This window comes from Sphaeramia orbicularis, chromosome 8 (genome assembly GCF_902148855.1).
Source record: "Sphaeramia orbicularis chromosome 8, fSphaOr1.1, whole genome shotgun sequence".
Taxonomy (NCBI): Eukaryota; Metazoa; Chordata; class Actinopteri; order Kurtiformes; family Apogonidae; genus Sphaeramia; species Sphaeramia orbicularis.
Genome location: NC_043964.1, coordinates 39,375,989 through 39,398,559, shown reverse-complemented (window position 1 = coordinate 39,398,559; position 22,571 = coordinate 39,375,989). Strand labels below are relative to the sequence as shown.

The 22,571-nt window shown below is 38.1% G+C and overlaps 2 protein-coding genes across 2 annotated transcripts; one reads left to right on the top strand and one right to left on the bottom strand.

Moving 5' to 3' along the window:
* Positions 1 to 60: 60 nt before the first annotated feature.
* Positions 61 to 6,134, bottom strand: ptx4 (pentraxin 4, long). Its single transcript, XM_030142242.1, has 5 exons — positions 5,970 to 6,134; positions 4,830 to 5,008; positions 3,620 to 3,894; positions 3,093 to 3,284; positions 61 to 840 (listed from the first exon to the last, which is right to left on the bottom strand). Exons 1-5 carry the CDS (start codon positions 6,093 to 6,095, stop codon positions 131 to 133), a joined length of 1,482 nt encoding a protein of 493 aa, XP_029998102.1. The 5' UTR covers positions 6,096 to 6,134; the 3' UTR covers positions 61 to 130.
* Positions 6,135 to 8,560: 2,426 nt separating this feature from the next.
* LOC115424593 (solute carrier family 2, facilitated glucose transporter member 6-like) lies at positions 8,561 to 21,278 on the top strand. Its single transcript, XM_030141948.1, has 8 exons — positions 8,561 to 9,024; positions 11,763 to 12,034; positions 12,117 to 12,213; positions 12,393 to 12,492; positions 14,441 to 14,634; positions 18,093 to 18,268; positions 18,352 to 18,638; positions 20,715 to 21,278. The coding sequence occupies exons 1-8, from the start codon at positions 8,974 to 8,976 to the stop codon at positions 21,041 to 21,043; spliced, it is 1,506 nt and encodes a 501-aa protein (XP_029997808.1). The 5' UTR covers positions 8,561 to 8,973; the 3' UTR covers positions 21,044 to 21,278.
* The last annotated feature ends 1,293 nt before the right edge of the window (positions 21,279 to 22,571 follow it).

The following is a 22,571-nucleotide window of genomic DNA, read 5'->3' as shown; positions in this document are numbered from 1 at the left end:
GCACAGTTACAGTGACCTTTATAGACTAGATAGTCGTCAAAAGTGGTATGAAATCTGGAGTTTGTCTAGGTTTGGGTTTGTAGTGAATTATACAGGCCCATAGAATCCTGACTCTTCTGTTATGGGTTAATCAGAGACAGTGCTCTAAACATTCACATGCCACCTGCTGCACCTCCCCATGTACCTGTTTTATGTCCTCCATGCCAAGCACCACCCCTCTGGGCACCCCTCGGCCTTCTGCCACCCCTTCCACCTCAGAAGGACTCAGCACCCGGTCCCATATTCTGAACCCTGCCATTTGTCCAGCAAAACCCTCTGCCCTGTCAAACCCCCCGCCTACAGAGTCCTGCTCCTGCCCCAGCACCACTGATCCACCTCCAGGAATCTCCCAGCCCTTCCTGAAGTCGGAGCCTGTGGAGGCGAGGCGGCGGTTATTGTAGTGCCAGAAACGACCCTGAATGGAGGACCAGACGACGCAGAGATGATGCCACCTGGAGTCCATAAGAGAGGAGATGGGAAGACGCCGAAAGACGGGGTCTCCAATGACAAAGTCCAGGGAGGGGAAGGATTTTGGTGCGAAAAGAGAAGAATAGGAAAGATGGGATGATGAGGAAGAAGCAGAGAAGGATGTAGACGAGACAGAGGAGTTACGCCCATACAAAACTAACTGGTTGTCATTGTCATGAGTGGCGTAGGAGAGCAACGTGCCCACATGAGAGGTGTCCACACGGAGCCACAGACACATAGAAAGTTCAGGAAGGTTGGGGAGACTTAAGGAGAAGGTGACGTAGTTCTGTTCAGAGGCAGAGGGGAAGAACAGCATGGAGTCCACGTTGCAAACTGCAGACAGAGACAGAAGACAAACCACAGTGGATGACATTCAGAAAAGAAGTTGTAGAGCTGGTTCAAAAAATGTACAATTTCTATGTCTTTTACAGTGTTAAAACTGATAAGTCATATTGGTGAAAATCAAAGAGGAGGTTCAAGAACTATAAATATCAGCAAATAGCCCTAATTACCTCCTACCAAAGAGGTTATGTTTTCATTGGGGTTTGTTTGTTTTTTTGCCTGTTTGTTTGTTAGCAAGATAACTAAAAAAAGTTATGGATGGATTTTGATGAAATTTTCAGGAAATGTTGAAACTGGCACAAGGAACAAATGATTTAATTTTGATGGTGATGGGGACGGACGGATTTTACCTCCACCAGGTATAACAGCAGAGGTTATGTTTTCATCGGGGTTTGTTTGTCTGTCTGTTTGTCTGTTAGCAAGATAACTCAAAAAGTTATGGACGGATTTGGATGAAATTTTCAGGAAATCTTGATAATGGCACAAGGAGCAAATGATTCAGTTTTGGTGGTGTTGTGTGTGTGTGTGTGTGGGGGGGGCAGCCTGATATGCCTTGGCAGAGGTCTGTGCTCTCCGAGTGCTTTTCCAGTTTGTTTGTTTGTCTGTCTGTTAGCAAGATAACTCAAAAAGTTATGGAAGGATTTTGATGAAATTTTCTGGAAATGTTGATACTGACATAAGGAACAAATGATTAAATAATTTTGGTGGTGACTGGGGTGGCTGATCTGCATTGGCGGAGGTCTGTACTCTCCAAGTGCTTTTCTAGTTCCTTGTGATTTTACTGTCATAACTGCCAGAATAAAACAAGATTGTACTTTTCTGCATGGATACATAAACTGGCATTGTTTCTGAACTAAAAAATATGTTTTGGGTAAATAATTGGGATTGTACATGTCAGTCTAATAATATAGTCATACAATAATACAGTCATATAGTAATAGTTTTAGGCGGTTACTTTAGTACAGAAAAAAATACACTAAAGATGCAATAAAATGACTTACAGTGTATTTAGTAATATTTAAACAAAACCACAATGTTTTTCTAACCATTGCCAAAGTGGTTTTAGGGGAAGAGGGAAGCAAATTCCTTTCACCAGTAACAAAGTCATGGAACTCATCCACTTCTGCAAACTACGTACACATATAATTTAACCCATAAAGACCCAGTGCTACTTTTACATCAGTTCCCAAATGTTTTTTTTCCTCTATATTTATTCTTTCTTAAGTAATTTATCAGCATTTATTCTAATATTAACCTCTGTGTTTTGCATTTATTTCAGTAAAAATCAGATATTTTCCTGTTTTTAATTTACTAATCATGTAGATATTCAGTATAGCTCATTTTAAAGTTGAGGGTTATTATATCAAAAGCAGAAAATAGAAGAAAGTGTGACTTCTTTAGTAAAATCTATCATTAACTGAACATAAATAAAGTGTCTCAATCCACTGTCATTGATCCAACTCCACTGGTTTTACCGGTGAATCAATGTTGTAGAAGATGACAGTGTTTCCATGTTCTCTACGGAGCCTCTGAACGTCCAAATGGGTCATATGTGATGACCATGAAAAGATGACAAACTGTATTTTACACCAATTATTTACATGTATTGATAGGATTAGTGGATCGACAGGTATTAAACATTTTTTATCAGTAGACGATTTTGTTCATCGGTGGATGTTTGGGTTTTTATGAGTGAAATGAAGGAGGTGATTTAGGTGGACGGTGAATACAGAGTGCAAATATTTTATTCTATGAAATGGGGAAATATATTTTTATACTACATCCTATCTGAATAATCGCTCCGTGTACCGCCCACTCCATTGTGAAGATTGAGATTAATTTCACATCCAACCTTGACACATCCCAGCAGCTTTTTGTCCTGTCACGCAGAGACTGTAAATGTCACAAGGTTCAGTGTGGATTATAGATGTTTTCCAGCATGAAATGAGAAAATGGATTTTACAGATGGGAGCAGAACTGAACATTAACTCCCACACAACCAGTGCTTTAAAAAACATATACTTTGCTTTGTTTAAAAAAAAAAAAAAAAAAAAAAAAAAGAGAGAGAGAGAGGAATGTTGCTTATGCTTACTGGTTGCATCTTTTTGACAACTGGTCGATCTGGGATTTTGTGCCTCAGTGGAAGTTGAAGGAAGTTATGTATGACTGAAGGCTCTTCCTTTGTGTTGCTGTCTTCCTCCCGTCCTTATCCCACACAGGAAGTCGGTGCTGGGGGGTCTGACTCTCTTTAGTGGGTTTAGGATGGAGTTGGACCTGGGTTTTTCTGTCTTGCAGGACTCCATGCTGGGTGGCGCCATAAGGTTTAGGAAGCAGCTGTTCTTGCGTGACTGGGTAGGGCCCGCGTTTGAGCCGGCAGCTGGATCTGAGACTGGGGATGCTGCATGTGTCGGCTGAGGTCATGTCCGGGGCTGAGGCTGAGAGTCAAGGGAGTGGAGTCCAGGGTTGCATACTGGGCTGGTCTCTGCAGATGGGCTTCTGCCTGGGGTCTCGGCCTCTGGATCTTCGTCTGCTTCGGTTGCTTTGCTCTGTTTTGCGGTGGAGTGAAGCGATCAGTCATGGAAAGTCCAAAACTTCCTGTCCTGGGTTGGGCATGTCCATCCAGAATCCCTCCTGGTCTCCTTCCTCTTTGCATCTGGCTTCTCTTGCGTGGATCATAATGTTCCTGAGGAGCGACATTGGAGTCAAAGTCATCTCCATCCCTCCACAAACCTCCACTGTTTCCTCCTCCCATTCCACCTCCAGTTCTCACTGAGCCGCCCCTCCAGTTGGATCACACGAAGCTCCTGTTTTTTTAAGGAATCCTGTAAACCTTTCAGGCCGATGAGCAGCTCATCACGTTGGATTTGCAGGGCCGCCAACCTTTCCTCTTGGTTCTGGAGCTCCAAGGTGAGGTTAGAAAAATCTTGACCAAGATCAGGTTTCTGTTTCTGGAATTGTCGACAGTTGTCCCTCAAGTTCCTCTCTATTAAAGCCATACGACCCTCCATCCGTTTGTTCTTCTTCTCAAGCTTCTTATTCCACTCTCTGGGATGAAAATCAACATGTGATTTTGTTATTTAACCCTTTCATGCATGAATTATGAGAACCTTGGTCAATATTTTTTTCTTGAGTGTTTTTATTCCTCTTTAGGCATTAAAAAAAACAATGCAATTGAATTTTTTTTTTTTATGAACCTATTTTTCGTGGAGTTACAAAAATGTCCACTCAACTGGATACCATGCATTTAATTTTTGAAGCAGAGAAACATGTATTTAAAACTCATCATCAGAAAGTTATATACTGTGTGAAAAATATGAAATAAAAACATTTTTAATGCCGCAAATCTGATGTTTTCTCACATTTTATCCTACTCAAATACTAGTTATTACTCATTTCATGGAGTTAATATCCTCTGAGACCCAGGAAATTGACAATTTTAGCTTTTTTAGACTAAAAAATTGTCTTGATTGGAAACTGCATAATGCAACAGTTTTTTCAGATACATTTTAAAAATTATTTTTATTTATTTATTGATTTTTTTTAATGGAATGTCCTTTGCAACGGACAGCATTTTAGTTAAACTGTCAAACTTTTGTCCCCTATAGAGGACACAATGCATTGCTGGGTCTCAGGAGGATATGCAAAAAAAAACAAAAAACTTTTTTTTTGTTTCAGAAAACTGTTAATTACAGTCTCATAACAATTAGCAATTGATTTACACTAAAACATGTTACTGCAGATCAGGTTTATCAAGAGCAGTAAAGTTACAGTAATGTATGAACTGCAGTGTACAGGATGATGCATAAGTGTCCACTGTGTTGGATGATATAGAACTAAAACAACAAAACCCATGAATATACAAGAGAACAGCTGGAGAATAACTGTCCACTGTAGTGACCAATATGCAGGAAAGGGTTAAAGCCCATGTGACAAAATTCAACAGAAACATTACTTTGACGTCACTGTCGTCTGCCTCTTACCTGAGACTGCCTAACTCCTGAGTTGTACTCTGTTTGAGATGTTCAAGATCATGTGACATGTGGTGGTAATGGTCATTCAGGGCCTGAACACGACTCTCCAACCCCCCAGAGGAGTTGCGGTTCTGGATCAGGGTCAGCATATCCAAGCGGGCCTGCGTCAGGGCCTGGAACTGCTGGAACTAACAGAGAAGCAAATGGCCTTTATAAAGATTTCTGCAGCTGTTTGGGAACAGACTTGAAGGGCAGGGAAGAACTGAAACCCAGAAACAAAAGAAAAGACTGACTTTATTTCCTAACAAGCGAACAGTGTTGCAAGATTTCATTTCCAGCTACTTAGTGTATTTTTATGCCTTTACTTTTGACATATGGGCAAGTGTTTTTGGAAGTTTCTGAGGAAGTTATTTCAGTGCTGTGACATGTCCACTGGGGTTTTAGTCTGGATTTAACAAACCTTACGGAGGTTTTATGACATGAAAGTTTGACATGTGACCATACAGTATGGTGTGGGTTTGTTGTTTTAACAAGATTATAATGACCACACATGCGAATCTCAGTCTCTGCATTAAAATAGATCTAAACTCTGTGGCTGCTCATTTAGAAGTGAGTATATAATATGATACAGATTTCCTGGGTCATATCCACAAATGTCTCAGAAATACAGAGCAAAGGCTTGAGTTTAAAAGTGTCCATTTCTTTCTGGTGCAATAGTAAATCCTTGTGCATAGTGAATTGCAAGTTTAGACAACATCATTTATTGTTATTGTAATTGTTATAATTGGTATTAAGTCTCATAATTTTAAAATAATTTTCAGCTAAACATTGAATACAAATTAGAATTCTTCATTTTAATAACACTTCATTTAGATTTATTTATCTTCTTACCTTTTTACAGTATTTTTTTTATCTAATGATATTCTGTTGTGATTTTAAGATATTTTGATAAGTTGCAAAAATTGTGACCTGAGACACTATTCAGGCTCCACTTTACTTAGAATGAGATGTGAAATTAAAGGAATTACCACTGAGCTGTTACTTTTACAGTCCTGTTAATATTATAAATGTACCATAATGTTGCTGAAAAGCAGACACTGTTAGCTAATACACATTCAAACACACAAACACAGTGTGATTCACACGAACCTGTTCATTGAGCCGTCGCAGTTTCTGTGACACTGGATCTGCTCCCTGGACCTTGATGGGTTGAATTTGCAGTAGGAGTATGTGAGCCAGGATCAGGGCCCAGTGAACAGGCCTGATGCCGCCCATGGTGCAGCAGAGCTGGGACAGATGCAGCTGAAAGCACGGCTCCCCTTCTGGAAGTGTGGAGGCGAAAGAACAAATAGAAAAAAAGACAGAAACAGACATAGCTGAAAAGGGATGGTCTTAATACACACAGGATGATAAACATATGCATGATCACAACACTCATACACTCCCACAGACTGGCATCCAAACACATTTTCCTTTTTCCCCTACTTCACTGGGGAACTGAGAGGTAGCACAAATGGATTTAACAGGTATTCAGTTTCTGTGTTCCTCTGTCTTTCAGTCTAAATCAAGATAAATCAACACACCAGAGATAATTAGAGAAGCAGTAGAGTTGATAAAATGGGGAGCTGAGCTAAGCTTACTGGTGTAACACACAGAAAAAAAATATAATGGCCCTCATTTTGTTACCTCCACCAGGAGGTATTGTGATCACTTTGCTTTGTGTGCGTGCGTGCATGCGTGTTTGTTTGTTTGTAAGCAAGATAACTCAAAAAGTTATGGAGGGATTTTCATCGGGGCCCCCCACCCCACCCCCACGATCACGAAATGTAATCATTTCTTCCTTGTGCCAGTATCAACATTTCCTGAAAATTTCATGAAAATCCCTCCATAACTTTTTGAGTTATCTTGCTAACAAACAAACAAACAAACAAACAAACAAACAAACAAACACACATGCACAGGGGGCAGATCTGCCTTGGCGGAGGTCTGCACTCTTTGAGTGCTTTTCTTGTTTTGTATTGAAATCAAAAGTAACAGATAAGAATACATTTATAGTTACCTTCTATATGTGTTTGAAAGGGCTTTAGATCATTACTGTTGGTGACTGGACTAATCTTAGTGGTGTAACACACAGATTAGGAAGAAATACAGTGGCTCTCATTTTGTTTTGTATTGACATCAACATGAACCGTAGACTTTGACACAGGCGACCAAAATGATCCGCTGATATAAAAAATTAAATAACTCTTGATCCACTAATCCTATCAATACATGTAAATAATTAGTATAAAATACAGTTTATCATCTTTTCATGGTCATCAGATATGACCCATTTGGACGTTCAGAGGCTCTGTAGTGAATGTGGAAACACCGTCATCTTCTACAACATTGATTCACCAGTAAAACCCATGGAGCTGGATCAATGACAGTGGATGAAAATGCTTGGTTTATGTTCACTTAATGATATGTTTGACTGAAAAGTCATTTTTCTGCAGTTTTCTCTGCTTTTGATACAATAACCCTCAACTTTAATTTGAGCTTTTATGGACGCCTACATGATCAGTAAATTAAATTTAGAAAAATACATGATTTTCGCTTAAGAATGCAAAATACTGAGAATAGCCAGCATGTCCATGTGGGCCCTATAAAGGGTTACATTTGGGCCGCATAAAAGGGTCACATGTGGGTTTGTCTGCAGTTTCCATGGTGACGCCACATGTGTTTGCCCATATCAGAATCAGAGATCTGAATATCTCATATTATTTATTTTTCACACTATTTATCCCACAATATTTACCTTCCATGTCATTTGCACTACTTCTCATGTTATTTGCACTACTTAAATTCTATGTTTTACGAATATCTTAGTTTGCAATACTTTTTATTTTTTTTAATGTAAATAACAGTGCCTTTTACTGATATTTGTTGTTATTTTACTGATATTTGCTGTCTGTCTGTAAATTCTTGCACTGAACCTGAGTGCTTTGCCTCAATTTCGTTGAACTTGGTACAATGACAATAAAGAGATTCTGATTCTGATTCTGATTCTGACGTGGGCAAACACATGTGGGGCCACCATGGAAACTGCAGACAAACCCACTTGGGACCCTTATATGCAGCCCAAATGTAACCTTTCTGGGGTCCACATAGACATGCTGACTAAATCACTTATGAAAAGTTCAAAATAGAGAAAAAAAAATCATTAAGGAACTGCTGCAAAAATAGCACTGGGTCTTTACGGGTTAATATTTTTTTAATGGCAAGTTTTTATATTTCCTACATAATATTTTGTTATATATCTTTATTTGTATATTATTTGCCAAACTTGAGTACAGTGGTTGCTTATATAATCATCACAATACATGCCTATTTGTTTGGTGTTTGGGGAGATTCCCAAAAAGTTTAGTCCCCCTCTAGGGCCCCAGTGATTGCTTCTTCCCTTGGGCCCGGACAGTGTTAAGTGACGGCTCTGCGTGACGGTACCTGAATGTTTGTTTGAAAGTGGAAAATCTACTGATGCGTGGGCTGAAGGAGAAGCAGACTGTACTTTCCTCTTCCCTCTGACTCAGTTTATCAGGGGTTCTGGCTCCTCTCCTCCTCTTCTCCTTCTGCTTTCTCTGAATGGCCCAATGGAGGAATCACACTGTAGTTTCCTCTTTTCTGTTTTCTGTACATGACTGTGTTACAACATTTGGGCAGGCTCATCTAACGTGCACTCACGGACAGAAAACAGTGAGAAATTAGCATTTTTCAGCTGCATGAATTTCTTCATCAACATGCTGATATATCTGATATGGGATGTTTCACTTCAGTTTCTCCTGTGGAAACCCTGTGTAAATGCAGCTTTGAGTTTCATTATGACATTGTGGAAAACCCTGGATGACAGGAAGCTTCATCAGTTCAGAAGAGGATGTTCAGACCCATTTTTTCTTCCAAATCTCAAGCTCTACTGTGGTCAGTCGTTCATGACAGAGGGTGGATCTAATGGATGGATGTCACAGACTTTAACATCTTCTCGTCAGGATGCTTTTAAATTTTGTTCAGAGCTTTTAAAGTGAGACCTCCTGCTTTTTTTTGTTTAACCTAGATCACTGCTTGTAGCACAGATCAGATACAAAGCACACTTTAGATAAAGTCATCATCTGCCGCAGACATGAGTGAAACGACGTCTCTGCTGAACAAAAGGTCAACGTCTGAATCCAAGGTAGGAATTTTTTCAAACTAATTTTCATTTATACTTTTCTTTTTTTCTTTTGTTCAGACAAGATATAGTTTTTAGATGTTACTCGCTGCTTGTGTGAACAAAAGAAAAAAAGAAAAGTATAATTACATTAACAGAAGACAGAGTGAACATCATTGGCCTTAATTTTCATTTCTGTTAAACTCTTACACAGCTCATATATTGTTTCTGTTTTACATGTATGTGCATAGTTTCAATAGGCTTTGCTATCTGAACTTTAATAAGATTTTAATTTTAATATTAATATTAATTCCAATACTATGATACCACTTTAACTAAAAAAGAAGAAGAAGAAGAAGAAGAAGAAGAAGAGGAAGTATATTCTGAGACGTAGGTAATTAAAAGTTTTGGCTTTGGCATAATGCAACAGTTTTTTCAGATAAGTTTTTTAGTTTTTTGTTTTTTTATATATAGAATGTCTTTTGCAGTAGAAACTCTTGTCCCCTACAGAGGACAAAAATGCATTGCTGGGTCTCAGGAGGATAATATGCATTTAATTTGGCTGCAGAAAATGCAGAAAATAAGAAAAGTACAAAAACTTACAAAGAGTTATTGTTTCAGAGTGCATTATTTAACTCATTATACTGTAACACTATACCCGGCAATGCATTTTTGTCTTCTGTAGGGGATAACAATTTCACAGCTTTATTTAAAAAATAAATAAATTAACAAAACAGAATCAAAAATCGATTTATCTGTTGTAGTATGCTGTTTCCATTCAGAACAATTACCAAAAAAAAAGCCAAATTTTTATTTTCGTGGGTTCAAGAGGTTAAAACTGACCACTCCTCAGGCTTTACTGTAATAAGTAATTGTTGGGTTTTCTACTTTTCACTTTGAGTCACTGTGGAAACTCTGATCACACTTCCTGATTTAAGAAGACCCTGCATGAATAACCATTTTGTAAATATCTTTTTATTTAGGAGATGGTATTTTTTTAAGGAAGTTCTTAAGGAACTTCCTTTGTAAAAATGACATGATGGAATATATGATGACAGAGCTTTGATTTTCCCATGTTGAAAGGTGTCGGTCATAAAGATGTAACAAGACATAAATCAGGCAATGACACAAGACAAAAAAGTACATAAAAGATGCAACAAGATGATAGGATAGAAATGAGGTAAAATAAAGAGTTTCAAAAAAGACAGTGGAAAAGACAGTCAGTCAAGCTTTTCCAACAAGAGTATTTTTGTTTGCTTTATGTTTGCGTTGCTGCCTATAGCTAAGACAACAAGGCTACATTCAGACAGCAGGTCTTGATGCACAATTCGGATTTTTTGGTATATTAAGATTTTTTTACACATTAAATGCAACTTCTATCAGTTTTGAGTATGAACTGAACGCGACCCTGAAGTGACCCGCATGCACAAAAGAGGTCCAAGCGTAATACGTGACCATGCAGGCACGCACTGTGTTTACGGAACTAAGTATGTGTTTCTCGCCGCTAATCCTCCTGGGACGCAGAATTGTGACATTTGTCGCATTTCAATGACGTAAAGGTCAGATAAATGCAATCTGGCTGTTCAGACTGAAGTCGCGTAGGACCACATATAAAAGTGGCCTGGGTCAGACTTTAACCCTTTCATGCATGAATTATGAGAACCTTAATGGGTCAAAACACAGTGATGTCCCATCAGAGAGCGAACTTTAATTGATTTCCATTCCAACATTTATTTCAGTATAAAGTAGCTCCTTGTTTTGGATAATCCCTTATGGTCCAGCTAAAGCAAAAATGAATTTGAAAGTAAAAATGTGGGTGAAATTGTCTCTAAAATGTCCCTTCAGAGATATTTTGAATACCGTTTTTTGACCCTAATCAAAATATATTTCCTGAGTGTTTTTATTCCTCTTTAGGCATGAAAGAACACAATGCGACTGAAATTTTTTTTATGAACCTATTTTTCATGGAGTTGCAAAAATATCCACTCAGCTGGACTTCATGCATTTAATTTTTGAAGCAAAGAAACATGCATTTACTGATACACTGTGTGAAAAGTATGAAATAATTTTTTTTAATGCTGCTAATCTGATGTTTTGTCAGATTTTAACATACTCAAATATTAGTTATTATTCACTTTATGGAGATAATATGCAAAAAAAAAAACTTTTTGTTTAAGAAAAATGGTTCATTACAGTCTAATAACAATAACAAGCAATTGATTTACACTCAAACATGTAAATGTAGATCAGATTGATCAAGAACAGCAAAGTTACAGTAATGGTATGAATGTCAGTGAATGAGATGATGCATAGGTGTCTACTGTGTTGGCTGATATGGAACTGAAACAATAAAATCCATAAATTTACAAGAGAACACCTGTAGAATAGCCATCCACTGTAGTGACCACTATCATGAAAGGGTTAAAAAATTGGATTTGTGTCTTTAACAAGTTAGATACAGGTCACATATGGGCAAAAAAATCGGATTTGGGCCACATTTGCCTGCAGTCTGAACGTAGCCTTAGAGACACACTTGCCACACCATAAGTGATCATCCTGACATTCCAGCAAAGTCAATTTTATTCAACATCTTTTAGAAAAGTAGACAGTAATAAGACATAAAGTACATGAGATATTTTTGTACATTTAAAATCTGAGTAGAAAAAAATTTATCAAATGGATTTTTTTCATTTCAATCTGAAAGACTTTGGGAGCCATTGATCCATGTTGTTCACATTTTATGTTCATTCACATCTGTGCAGATCAATAACTCCAAACTGTTCCTGGCTGTCTTCGCTGCCGTCCTGGGGAACTTTAACTTCGGGTATTCTTTGGTTTACTCGTCCCCCGTCCTGCCAAAACTCAAAAGTCCTGATGCTGACCCTCGGCTTAGGATGGACACTGAGCAGGCGGCCTGGTTTGGCTCCATCTACACTCTGGGTGCAGCCGCCGGTGGGCTGGGTGCGATGCTGCTGAATGACATGATTGGACGGAAGCTGAGCATCATGATGTCAGCGGTGCCATCAACTGTTGGGTGGGTCCAGTATTAGTCCACAGGTTATTGTAGGTGTCATGAAGCCTACATCAGGATGTAACTGTCCATGTGTGTGTCTTAGGTATGTGCTGATGGGAGGGGCTGTTGACCTGTGGATGCTCCATGTGGGACGCTTCCTGACAGGTGTTGCTGGGGGGATGACGGCTGCATCCATACCTGTAGGTTACCATGGTTGCAGATTTTTTTTTCCCATTTTACTCCAGTTCTTTAAACCAAAACACTATCAATCTACATGGCTGTAAACATGAATTTCACTGAAGTTGATTAGAATGATTTCACATAGATTTTTTTGCATGTGTGTGACTGTGTCTGTGTCGACCATGTGTGTCTATCACAGGTCTACATCTCAGAAATTTCCCACAAAGCAGTGAGAGGCACTGTGGGCTCCTGTCCTCAGATCACTGCTGTGTTTGGAACATTATCGCTTTACGCCCTGGGTATGAACATACTCCATAAATATCAGAACTATACTACCTATACTAACTATAGTGATATCAGAACTATATTCTTTACTTCAATCTACAGCTGTAGTTGTCAAACTTTTTACAGTGGAGTACCCCCTGAAATACACTTTTTTAGTCAAATATCCCTTACTCTTGCTTCACCATTTTTGACTGAAAAAAAATTAGGCAAAATTTTTTCCTGTGCCAAGGGTGTCTGTTTATGTTTTTAAAACCTTGTAAAGAAACAACATATAATTAACTGTGACATACAGGGTGGGGACGCAAAATTTACAATGAACATTTAGTTGTTTTTTCTCAGCAGGCACTACGTCAATTGTTTTGAAACCAAACATATATTGATGTCATAATCATACCTAACACTATTATCCATACCTTTTCAGAAACTTTTGCCCATATGAGTAATCAGGAAAGCAAACGTCAAAGAGTGTGTGATTTGCTGAATGCACTCGTCACACCAAAGGAGATTTCAAAAATAGTTGGAGTGTCCATAAAGACTGTTTATAATGGAAAGAAGAGAATGACTATGAGCAAAACTATTACGAGAAAGTCTGGAAGATACTATTAAAGAAGAATGGGAGAAGTTGTCACCCCAATATTTGAGGAACACTTGCGCAAGTTTCAGGAAGCGTGTGAAGGCAGTTATTGAGAAAGAAGGAGGACACATAGAATAAAAACATTTTCTATTATGTAAATTTTCTTGTGGCAAATAATTCTCATGACTTTCAGTAAACTAATTGGTCATACACTGTCTTTCAATCCCTGCCTCAAAATATTATAAATTTTGCTTCCCCACCCTGTATATATATATATATATATATATATATATATATATATATATATATATATATATATATATATATATATAAAAATTTAATTAAATTTTGTATGCAAAATATTACGGTGGTCAACAAGGACCAAACAAATTGCAACTACGTCTCAGTTAGAGAAAACAGCTGCAAGTACAGAAAGGATGCAAATTCACAAACTCAAACACAAATCTAAGCAATTTACAAAAAAGAGGAACGTGGTGCAAATGAAAAAAATGGGCTGCAAGAAACAAAAACAAATGCATACTCATCAAATGCTCTGCGAATAAAGAAATGATGCAAACCAAGAAAACATCTGCAAACAAAAAACGCTGCATTATCAGTCACTACAACTGAAGTGCTCCAGACCTGTAGGGGGCAGCATTTATAGACAACAGACTAGTGTCAAATATAATCACATAAAAGTTACATGACCACGCTACGCCATATCTTCCATTTGTTCCCACTGTAGTTTGAAACACTGTCAGTCAGCTGTTCTCCGTCTCTCTCTCCATCTTGTGTCTCTGCATTGAGCTGTTCTGCTGACAGCGCCCCCTACAGGTTTGGAACACTTCTGTTGTAGTGACTGGTTATGCAGCGTTGTTTGCAGATGTTTTCTTGGTTTGCATCGTTTCTTTATTTGCAGAGCATTTGATGATTATGCATGTGTTTTTGTTTCTTTTGTTTCTCAAATAAACTCATTTTGAATAATATAAAATAGAAATGTTCTTAAAATTTTACCAAAGCTTAAACAAGATGATTGACAATTAAACTATTATATTGTGTTTTATATTTCAGCATTAATTCTCAATATTTATTTTGTATTTGGTACATGATGACTTATTTAAGGTATATTTCCCCCAAAAAATTTCAAGTACCCCCGGGGCTTCTTCCAAGTACACTTTGGGAACCCCTGATCTACGGCAATGCTTCGTATTCTGTCAGTTTGTAGCACTGCTGCACTTTGAGAACCATGCATTTCTGATCAAAAGAAAAAAGAGATTTTTAATCACACAAATTAATGTTTTACTGCTATTGAAGGCTGCTATCTGAAACAGATATTTGAACAGCATTTCACATGTTCCTATGTTCTACTGTATATTCATGATGTGCAGCTCTGGTGGTGCCGTGGCGGTGGCTGGCAATAGCAGGAGAGGTGCCAGCGGTGCTAATGGTTATTCTGCTGGTGTTCATGCCCTCGTCTCCCAGGAGGCTCCTCTCCTTGGGAAGAGAGCAGCAGGCTGAGAAGAACCTCCGCTGGCTCAGGGGAAACAACTACGACACACGCTCTGAGATCAGTGAAATACAGGTGAAAGGCAGACACAAAGAATGTTCTACTGAGTCCCTGGACAGTGGACACCCCTAAAATAGATGATTTAGATGAAAAATTAATAATGATCACCAAAATATCATATATCATATGTCCCAAAAAAAATTGCAATCAGACTTTCTGCAATGATGACCTTAAAAATAGTGAATCAATCAAAATGCAATTTCATGGTATGAAACTACAACTTATTACCTACATCTTGCAGAAAACCCCATTTGATTTGCTTCAGTGGTCAAGGAGAAATGGGGATCTTTGTAAAGCATGTCAGGAGTCCCTTCCCCCCAAGTTTTGTAAGGAGACGCGTTGTCCATTGTGTTCACGCCTTACAAATACGAAGTTGTTCATTGTGTTCTTGCACAAAAATATCTCTTTTGAAAACATGACTGCTTGTTTCTTTTCATTTTCAACTAATGAAATGAATGATGAATTACATCAAAAAGGAAGCAGATTTCTGAGTTTTGCAAACGTTGGTACGATGCAAAAATTAATGATTAAATAAAGATGTTAAATTATTAACACATGGAAGAGTGGATTGAGCTCTTCCTCCTTTTGGGCTTTCTGTTTTCTTTTTTCTATCTTTTTTCATCAAGATGATCATGAACAATAATATTTGAACATTTTCAAATTGACACTGAACTCTTCCCTTAACAGCTAAAAAAAAATTGGTTCTTGGTTAAAATAAAATAATATAAATGCTCAACATAGCACACTGAATAACAATGAACACAATGAATAACTTTGTATTTGTAAGGCGTGAACACAGTTGACAGCGTATCTCCTTACAAAACTTGGGGGGAAGGGACTTCTGACATGCTTTACAAAGATCCCCATTTCTCCATGACCACTGAAGCAAACTGAATGGGGTTTTTTTTGTAAGATGTAGGTAATAAGTTAAAGTTTCATACCCTGAAATAGCATTTAGATTGTTTAATTATTTTGAAAGTTATCATTGCAGAAAGTCCGATTGTAATTTTTTTTTGGGACATGAAGTATGTATACACCAATCAGCTATAATACTCTGACCACTGATAGGCAAAGTGGTATTAATGTTAATTATTACATTACAATGGGACCTGTCAGTGCGTGGGATATATTAGGCAAAAAGTGAACATTTAGCCAGTAAAATAGGTAAGAGTAGGGATCTGAGCAAATTTGACAAGGGAGGAATTGTGATGGTCAAATCACTGGGTCAGAGCATTTCCAGATGTTGTTGTTCATTCCCAGTGTAAAGTGTTTAGTACCTACCAAAAGTATCTAAAGAACAACAACACCACCATCTAGGTTCCCATATTTCCACTAAACCAGCTCTGACCCGAAGTCTTGACTCCACCAGACCTCTGAAGGTGTGCTGTGGTATCTGGACCAAGGTGTTAGCAGCAGATCCCTGAAGTCCTGGAGGTAGAGAAGTGGACCTGCATGGATCAGATTTATTTGTCCAACACCCCCCACAGATGATCTGTTGGGTCTGAGATTGGAATGTCCTTCCTTAGTCCATTTTTGGTCAGTACAAACCACTGCAGACCAGGAATACCCAATAAGACCTGCAGTTGTGGAGATGCTCTGACCTAGTCATCACCGTTACAATATGGACCAGGACAAAGGCACTCAGTTCCTTATGTTGATCATTTTTCTAGTCCCAGCAAATCAGCTTCAAGGACTGTAATTAAATCAACATCATTACCATTTCTCCTGTCAGTGATCAGAATATTATGGTTGATCGGTGTTGCGTTACATACATTGCCCGGCTAAAAAAAGTTCCACATGCAATATTTGACTGCACCACCTTTGGTTTTGATTACAGGAGACATTCACTGATTTCTTTTTTGCCACATAATGCTTATATAGTGTCACAATAAGGTTCATAATATTTTTTTTCCATCCATAGTTGTATTAATTTTTGATTATGATGATGGAGAATCGGACCGCTGCATTAAGTCTTCATCACATCCCAAATTAGAGTCTGGACTTCATGGAGGCTAATCCATTTGTGGAAATGATGTCTCATTCTCCCTGAACCATTCTGTCATAGGTCTGATGACTCTGATGAATCCTGGCATTGTTCAATCTTTTTGACATCAGAGACATGAGAGACTACTTTCTGCATCAGTTAGAGTTAAATAACCTGTTACAGCTGAAACATTATTAACCACTGCAGTATTCACCGATGGAAGGATCTGAACTATTTGCTTAGTTAAATCAAGTGAATGTCTCCTGTAATCAAAACCAAAGGTGCGGTGAAATATTGCATGTGCAACTGTTTTTTTGGCCGGGCAGTGCATAAATATCACATGCACATGCATTGACATCAAAAACATCTATATCAGGGGTGTCAAATTCATTTTAGTTCAGGGGCCGCATTCAGCCCAATATGATCTCAAGTGGGCCAGACCAGTAAAATAAAAAGGTGAAAAAAGTTAAATTAAATTATGATGTTCACATCTAAAAAGTTTCCTTAAAAATCTGAATAATAGGAACAACTTGAAATGTCTTAAGAAAAATAAGTGACATTTAAAAAAATATTCGGCCTCAGTTTATCATTTACACGTGTACATTATAACTTAGAGATCACGGTGGATCTACAAATACACGTACATTTAATAACAGAGTGTTGGTAAAATTGAATTTACTTCTCTTAAGACATTTCAGGTTATTCATATTTGCTTAGGTTATTCAAATTTTTTGTAAAAGTATAGTTTGTTATTGTAAACATTTTCATGTAATTTTACTTTTTTACACCAAAACAAAGAGAAAATTAGCGGTTGTCATTATTTACAGGATATTATGATAATATTTTACTGCTCTGATCCACTTGAGAACTAATTGATCTGTATACATCTGTATGTGGAACCTGAATTAAAATGATTTTGACACCATCGATTGTTAATTTCTTCAGTGTAATTTTTGTATTTCACAAATTCATCCCATGGGCCGGATTGGACCCTTTGGCGGGCTGTATGTTTGACACCTGTGATCTATATTATAAAAGCCAAGTGGCCTCTGTATGTGTGCGTGTGTGTGTGTCTCGGGATTCACACAAAATCTCAAAAGAGCCGACTGCTGCAGTTTGGCATACTTTTGTATTTTTGGTTAAGGAACAGACTAGCAAAAACAGCAAGTTGATAGGACCAATATTTTGGGAGATATTAGTAATTTTGGAATGCAATACCCTTACAATCACGTTGCTATACTCAGAACACTTTGGCGGTGACTGCTGGAGAAATGTGGTACAGCATGCACGAATACACAACGGCATAAAAACTACCACATCTAGAACCTGTGGATCCCCACAGGTCAACATGCTAGTATACATATATTCATATTTACGACACATGTACATACCTAAATTTCTGAATATGTATTTCCACTGAGTCATCTAAATGCAGAGTAGCATGGTTCGATGTGTTTATCTTGTTCTGTACATGTATCTCTCAATGCAGCACAGCATCAACACACAGAGTAAAGTCACACTGTCCCAGCTGGGTACACCCGTCTATTACAAGCCAATCATCATCTCAGTGGTGATGCGCTTCCTGCAGCAGATGACGGGCATCACTCCTGTTCTGGTTTACCTGGAGCCCATCTTTAACGAAAGCAAAGTCTCTCTGGAGCCTAAGTAAGACAAATTCCTCATCACACAAGTCATCTTTTACTCATTGCCTACACTGAACTTCTTTACCTTGTATTTGTATCTGTAAGGTATGACGCTGCTCTTGTGGGTGTAGTTCGCCTCTTTTCTGTTGGCTTGGCTGCCATCTTGATGGACAAGGCGGGACGCAAAGCTCTGCTCTACACATCAAGCCTGCTAATGTTTGCATCCAGTCTTACTCTGACCATGATCTCCCACACCACACCTTGCCATCCAGATCCTGCCCCGCCGAACACCACTGCACTGGACCATGTTGGCATTGGAAGTAGTTTAGGTGCAAGCAACCCAGTTAGCCCGAGTGTCATCCCTATCATAAGCACCATGGTGTTTATATTTGGTGAGTACGCAAAGCAACTAATTTACTGAAAATCCACAGTCTGTCCGTGCCTTAACCCTATAACACCAAACATATCATGTTTGATACATGAGTTTTGAAGCCCTATACATGATCAGTGGGATATTTTTTTCTTGAAAAACCCGATGTATACAATTAGTTACATGCAATACACGGATAATCCACCAGGGGGAGGAATTCATTCACCAGAGGCCTTTCCAGTGACACTACAAGACTGACATTAATGAAAAAGGAGGCAGAACTTTGCCAATTTTGAAAAGGAACTGCCAATTTGTTAGACATGTTTGTGTTATATTATGTTTTTGTTTGTTCAAAAATCATAATATTTGAGCATTGATCTCAATGTATCAAATATGATACAAAATTGGAAAATCATACATGGAAATTGATATTTGAAAAAAAAAAAAAATCTGTTGTTCAGAAGGACCAATAAAGGCTCCAGTTTCAAAGAACTGGAATTTTCTGTCAGTGAGTGAATGGTTCAGGCTTTACAGGGTTAAAAAATAGTTCTGGTTTTTCAAAGTGGTGTTGTTTAAGCTAATTATCAAGATCACAGTTTCATTTTGGAGAACTGATACTGCTCTGGATATAGCCACATGCAAAAAACAAAAAAACTTTAAAAAGCCAGTGCTTCTATGTCAGTCATGTCTTTCTCCAAAATTAGCCAAACTGACTGATCTGCTGCATATAACACACTAGATATGTTTCCATCCAGGTGTTTTTATCCATAATTTCAGTTTGTAGATAGAAAAAGCCTGAAAAGAATCGCTGGAACTTTGCAAAAATGCAAATAAGTCTGATGGAAACTAATTTGGGGCATAATTATGTCTGCATATGTAGAGTACTAAAGAAACTGAAACAGATGCTTTATTCACAGACATTATAGTGACAGTGAATTACAGAAATACCATATTAGATACAAAACATCAACGAAGAACCATCATGTATAAAGGACTGCAGAAAGAACATCCACAAATTGGAGAATAATGTGAAAAAACTTTAGATGATTCAGATGAGTGGTTCAGCTCCTTAAACCCATCACCTCCTCAAACAACAGCTCAGGTACACACAGTACTTTTAATGGGAAAATGTTCAAAACAAGATGAGATGATATTCTGAAAATTCTGTCAAAACTTCTAATACATTTAGAGGAAACCCACTCACTGACTATGAATATGCATGTCATACATTTTTCACTGGCTTTTAGGATTATTGTTGATTATTGTGTGTCAATCTTTTTATTCAAGAGTTAGTCAGAAAAACATCCATTATTTCAATTTGTCCACATTGTGAAAAATAAGCACAGAGTGAACAAACCAAAAGTACAACAGAGGAAAGCAAACACAACAAACACACATTTTAACAATCCTCATCCACCCCCCCATCCCAGGACTCATGACATATCACACCAAGGGAGGCCACATAAATTCTAAATATATTCAGGTTGGGTTATCAGTATATTGTTGAAGGGGATGCGCCAAATCTGATTAAATTGGTGTAACTGTTGATTATTGTAAACTTTTTTCTTCAGCAAGATCTTCCCAAATTTTTATGATTCGTTAGGTGGAAACGCAATAAGTAAAAAGCTAACATTACGCCATCAACTAACTCAAATCACCACCATTAAATTTCCACTTGGGAGTTTAACTTCACTCTGATCTCTTCATCAAACCCTTCCTCTTCCTCTTGACATAACCGCAAGTTGCCAATAGATGTGATAATTTGCAAGATCAAATACATTTCTGTGAATGTGGATGCGTGAGTTGTTGCGTTTTTGTGTTCAGGTGATGATGTCTAATGTCCCAAACAACCTTTCATTTCAACACCTGACATGTTAAATGTTCAAAAGTCGACCAGACATCCAACTAAAAACCCACTGACTCCACAATGATGGAACCAGAAGTGGAAAACACAAAGTCATTTCAGAGTTTTTAGACTCTGTAGTCAAGAGCAAACAGAAATGCACTGAATTAACACCATTGTCTTCATTATACTCTTTATACTGTGACATCTTTAATATAGCTGTTGACTTTGGGTCACTTTGTGGTTGTCTCCTAGGATACGCCATGGGCTGGGGCCCAATCACCTGGTTGCTGATGTCAGAGGTGTTGCCACTGGTTGCAAGGGGTGTGGCCTCGGGTGTGTGTGTGACGGTCAGCTGGTTGACGGCATTCATGCTCACACACGCCTTCACACACATGGTGGACAGGTACGGCCTGTACGTGCCCTACCTGTTATTTACAGTTGTGTGTGTGCTCTGTCTGCTGTTTAATGCTGTATGCATCCCAGAGACTCGCAAACGTTCACTGGAGGAGATAGAAAACTATTTTAGGACAGGACGCACATTCACTATCAACAGAAGTCCATCTGTTTTACAGTCGAGCTGACACCGTATAAGATGTTAATGCACTTCTACTAGCAGAAACGACTAAATGTTGGATTTCACCCTAGCAATATCAAGCTATGATTCACTAAGGTAACAGATCAATAAACCGTTAATCATCATTATCAAATTTTATATATGTAGTGCTACATCATAATAAAAGTTATCTCATGACACTTTACTTTTAGAGTTGGTCCAAGCCAGTTTACAGAAACCCAACAGAGTCCTCCAGGAGCAAACACTTGGTGACAGTGGTGAGGAAAAACTTCCTGTTAACAGGCAAAACCAGGAGCAGACCCTGACTCCTGGAGGATGGTCATCTGCCTTGACCATTTGGGGTTACAGAGAGAGGGTTAAAGGAAGAGAAAGAGAGATTGGAGGAGGGGGAGAAACAGGGGGAGACACATGGATGCACAGCAAACTGAACTAGAACTGTTGAAAACAAGAATTGCTGTTGCTAGTAATAATAATAATAATAATAATAATAATAATAATAATAATAATAATGGATTGGATTTTATATAGCGCTTTTCTAGACACCCAAAGCACTTTACATTATTGATCCCTTATTCATTCGCTCTCATATTCCCCCTCTGGTGGTGGTAAACTACACCTGTAGCCACAGCTGCCCTGGGGCAGGCTGACAGAAGCATGGCTGCCAACGGCCCCCCCGACCACCACCAAACATTCATACACCAGTGTGAGTGGCACTGGAGGCAAGGAGGGTGAAGTGTCTTGCCTGAGGACACAACGGACTGACTAGGATAGAGTGGGATTCGAACCGCCAACCCTTCGGTTGTTGGACGACCTGCTCTACCACCTGAGCCAAGTACATTTACATTTACATTTATGCATATGGCAAATGTTTTTTTCCAAAGCGACTTACAGGGGAAAACCAATCAAATCAATCAATCAATCAAATTTTATTTATACAGCTCTAAATCACAACAAAAGTTATCTCATGACACTTGACATATAGAGTTGGTCAAAAACCAGACTCTAAGCCAATTTACAGAAACCCAACAGAATCCAGTAGTATCTATAACTGTTAATACTCCAAATACAGGTACTAACAGTGAATATACTACGACTGTAACTGTTAGTACCAATAATAGAAACCTCTACCATCTATATATAATAAACACTATCACAACTGTATGGATAAATGAATGATGACGATACTATTAAAGATCTAATATACAGTATTACATTGATTCTATGCTGTAAATGAATGAATTTATTTTGGTTTTACATCAATCATTGTACTCTACATCAATCGTAATAAACATAAAAACCAAAAAAGGAATAGGCTAGAAGCAAAAGCTTATTTTTTTGCCTATCATTTTCAACTAATACACTGCTTACATCAACTTAAATGTGTACAGCATCAAGCATTCACACCTTAATAATTAAAAAAAAAAAAAAAAAAAATCAACAACAAAAACACATCTACCACCTCAGTTAAATATTTCTGAAAAATTTAAACTTGAAGTACACTTAAGAAAAAAAAAACTTCACCAAAGGAGTGGATA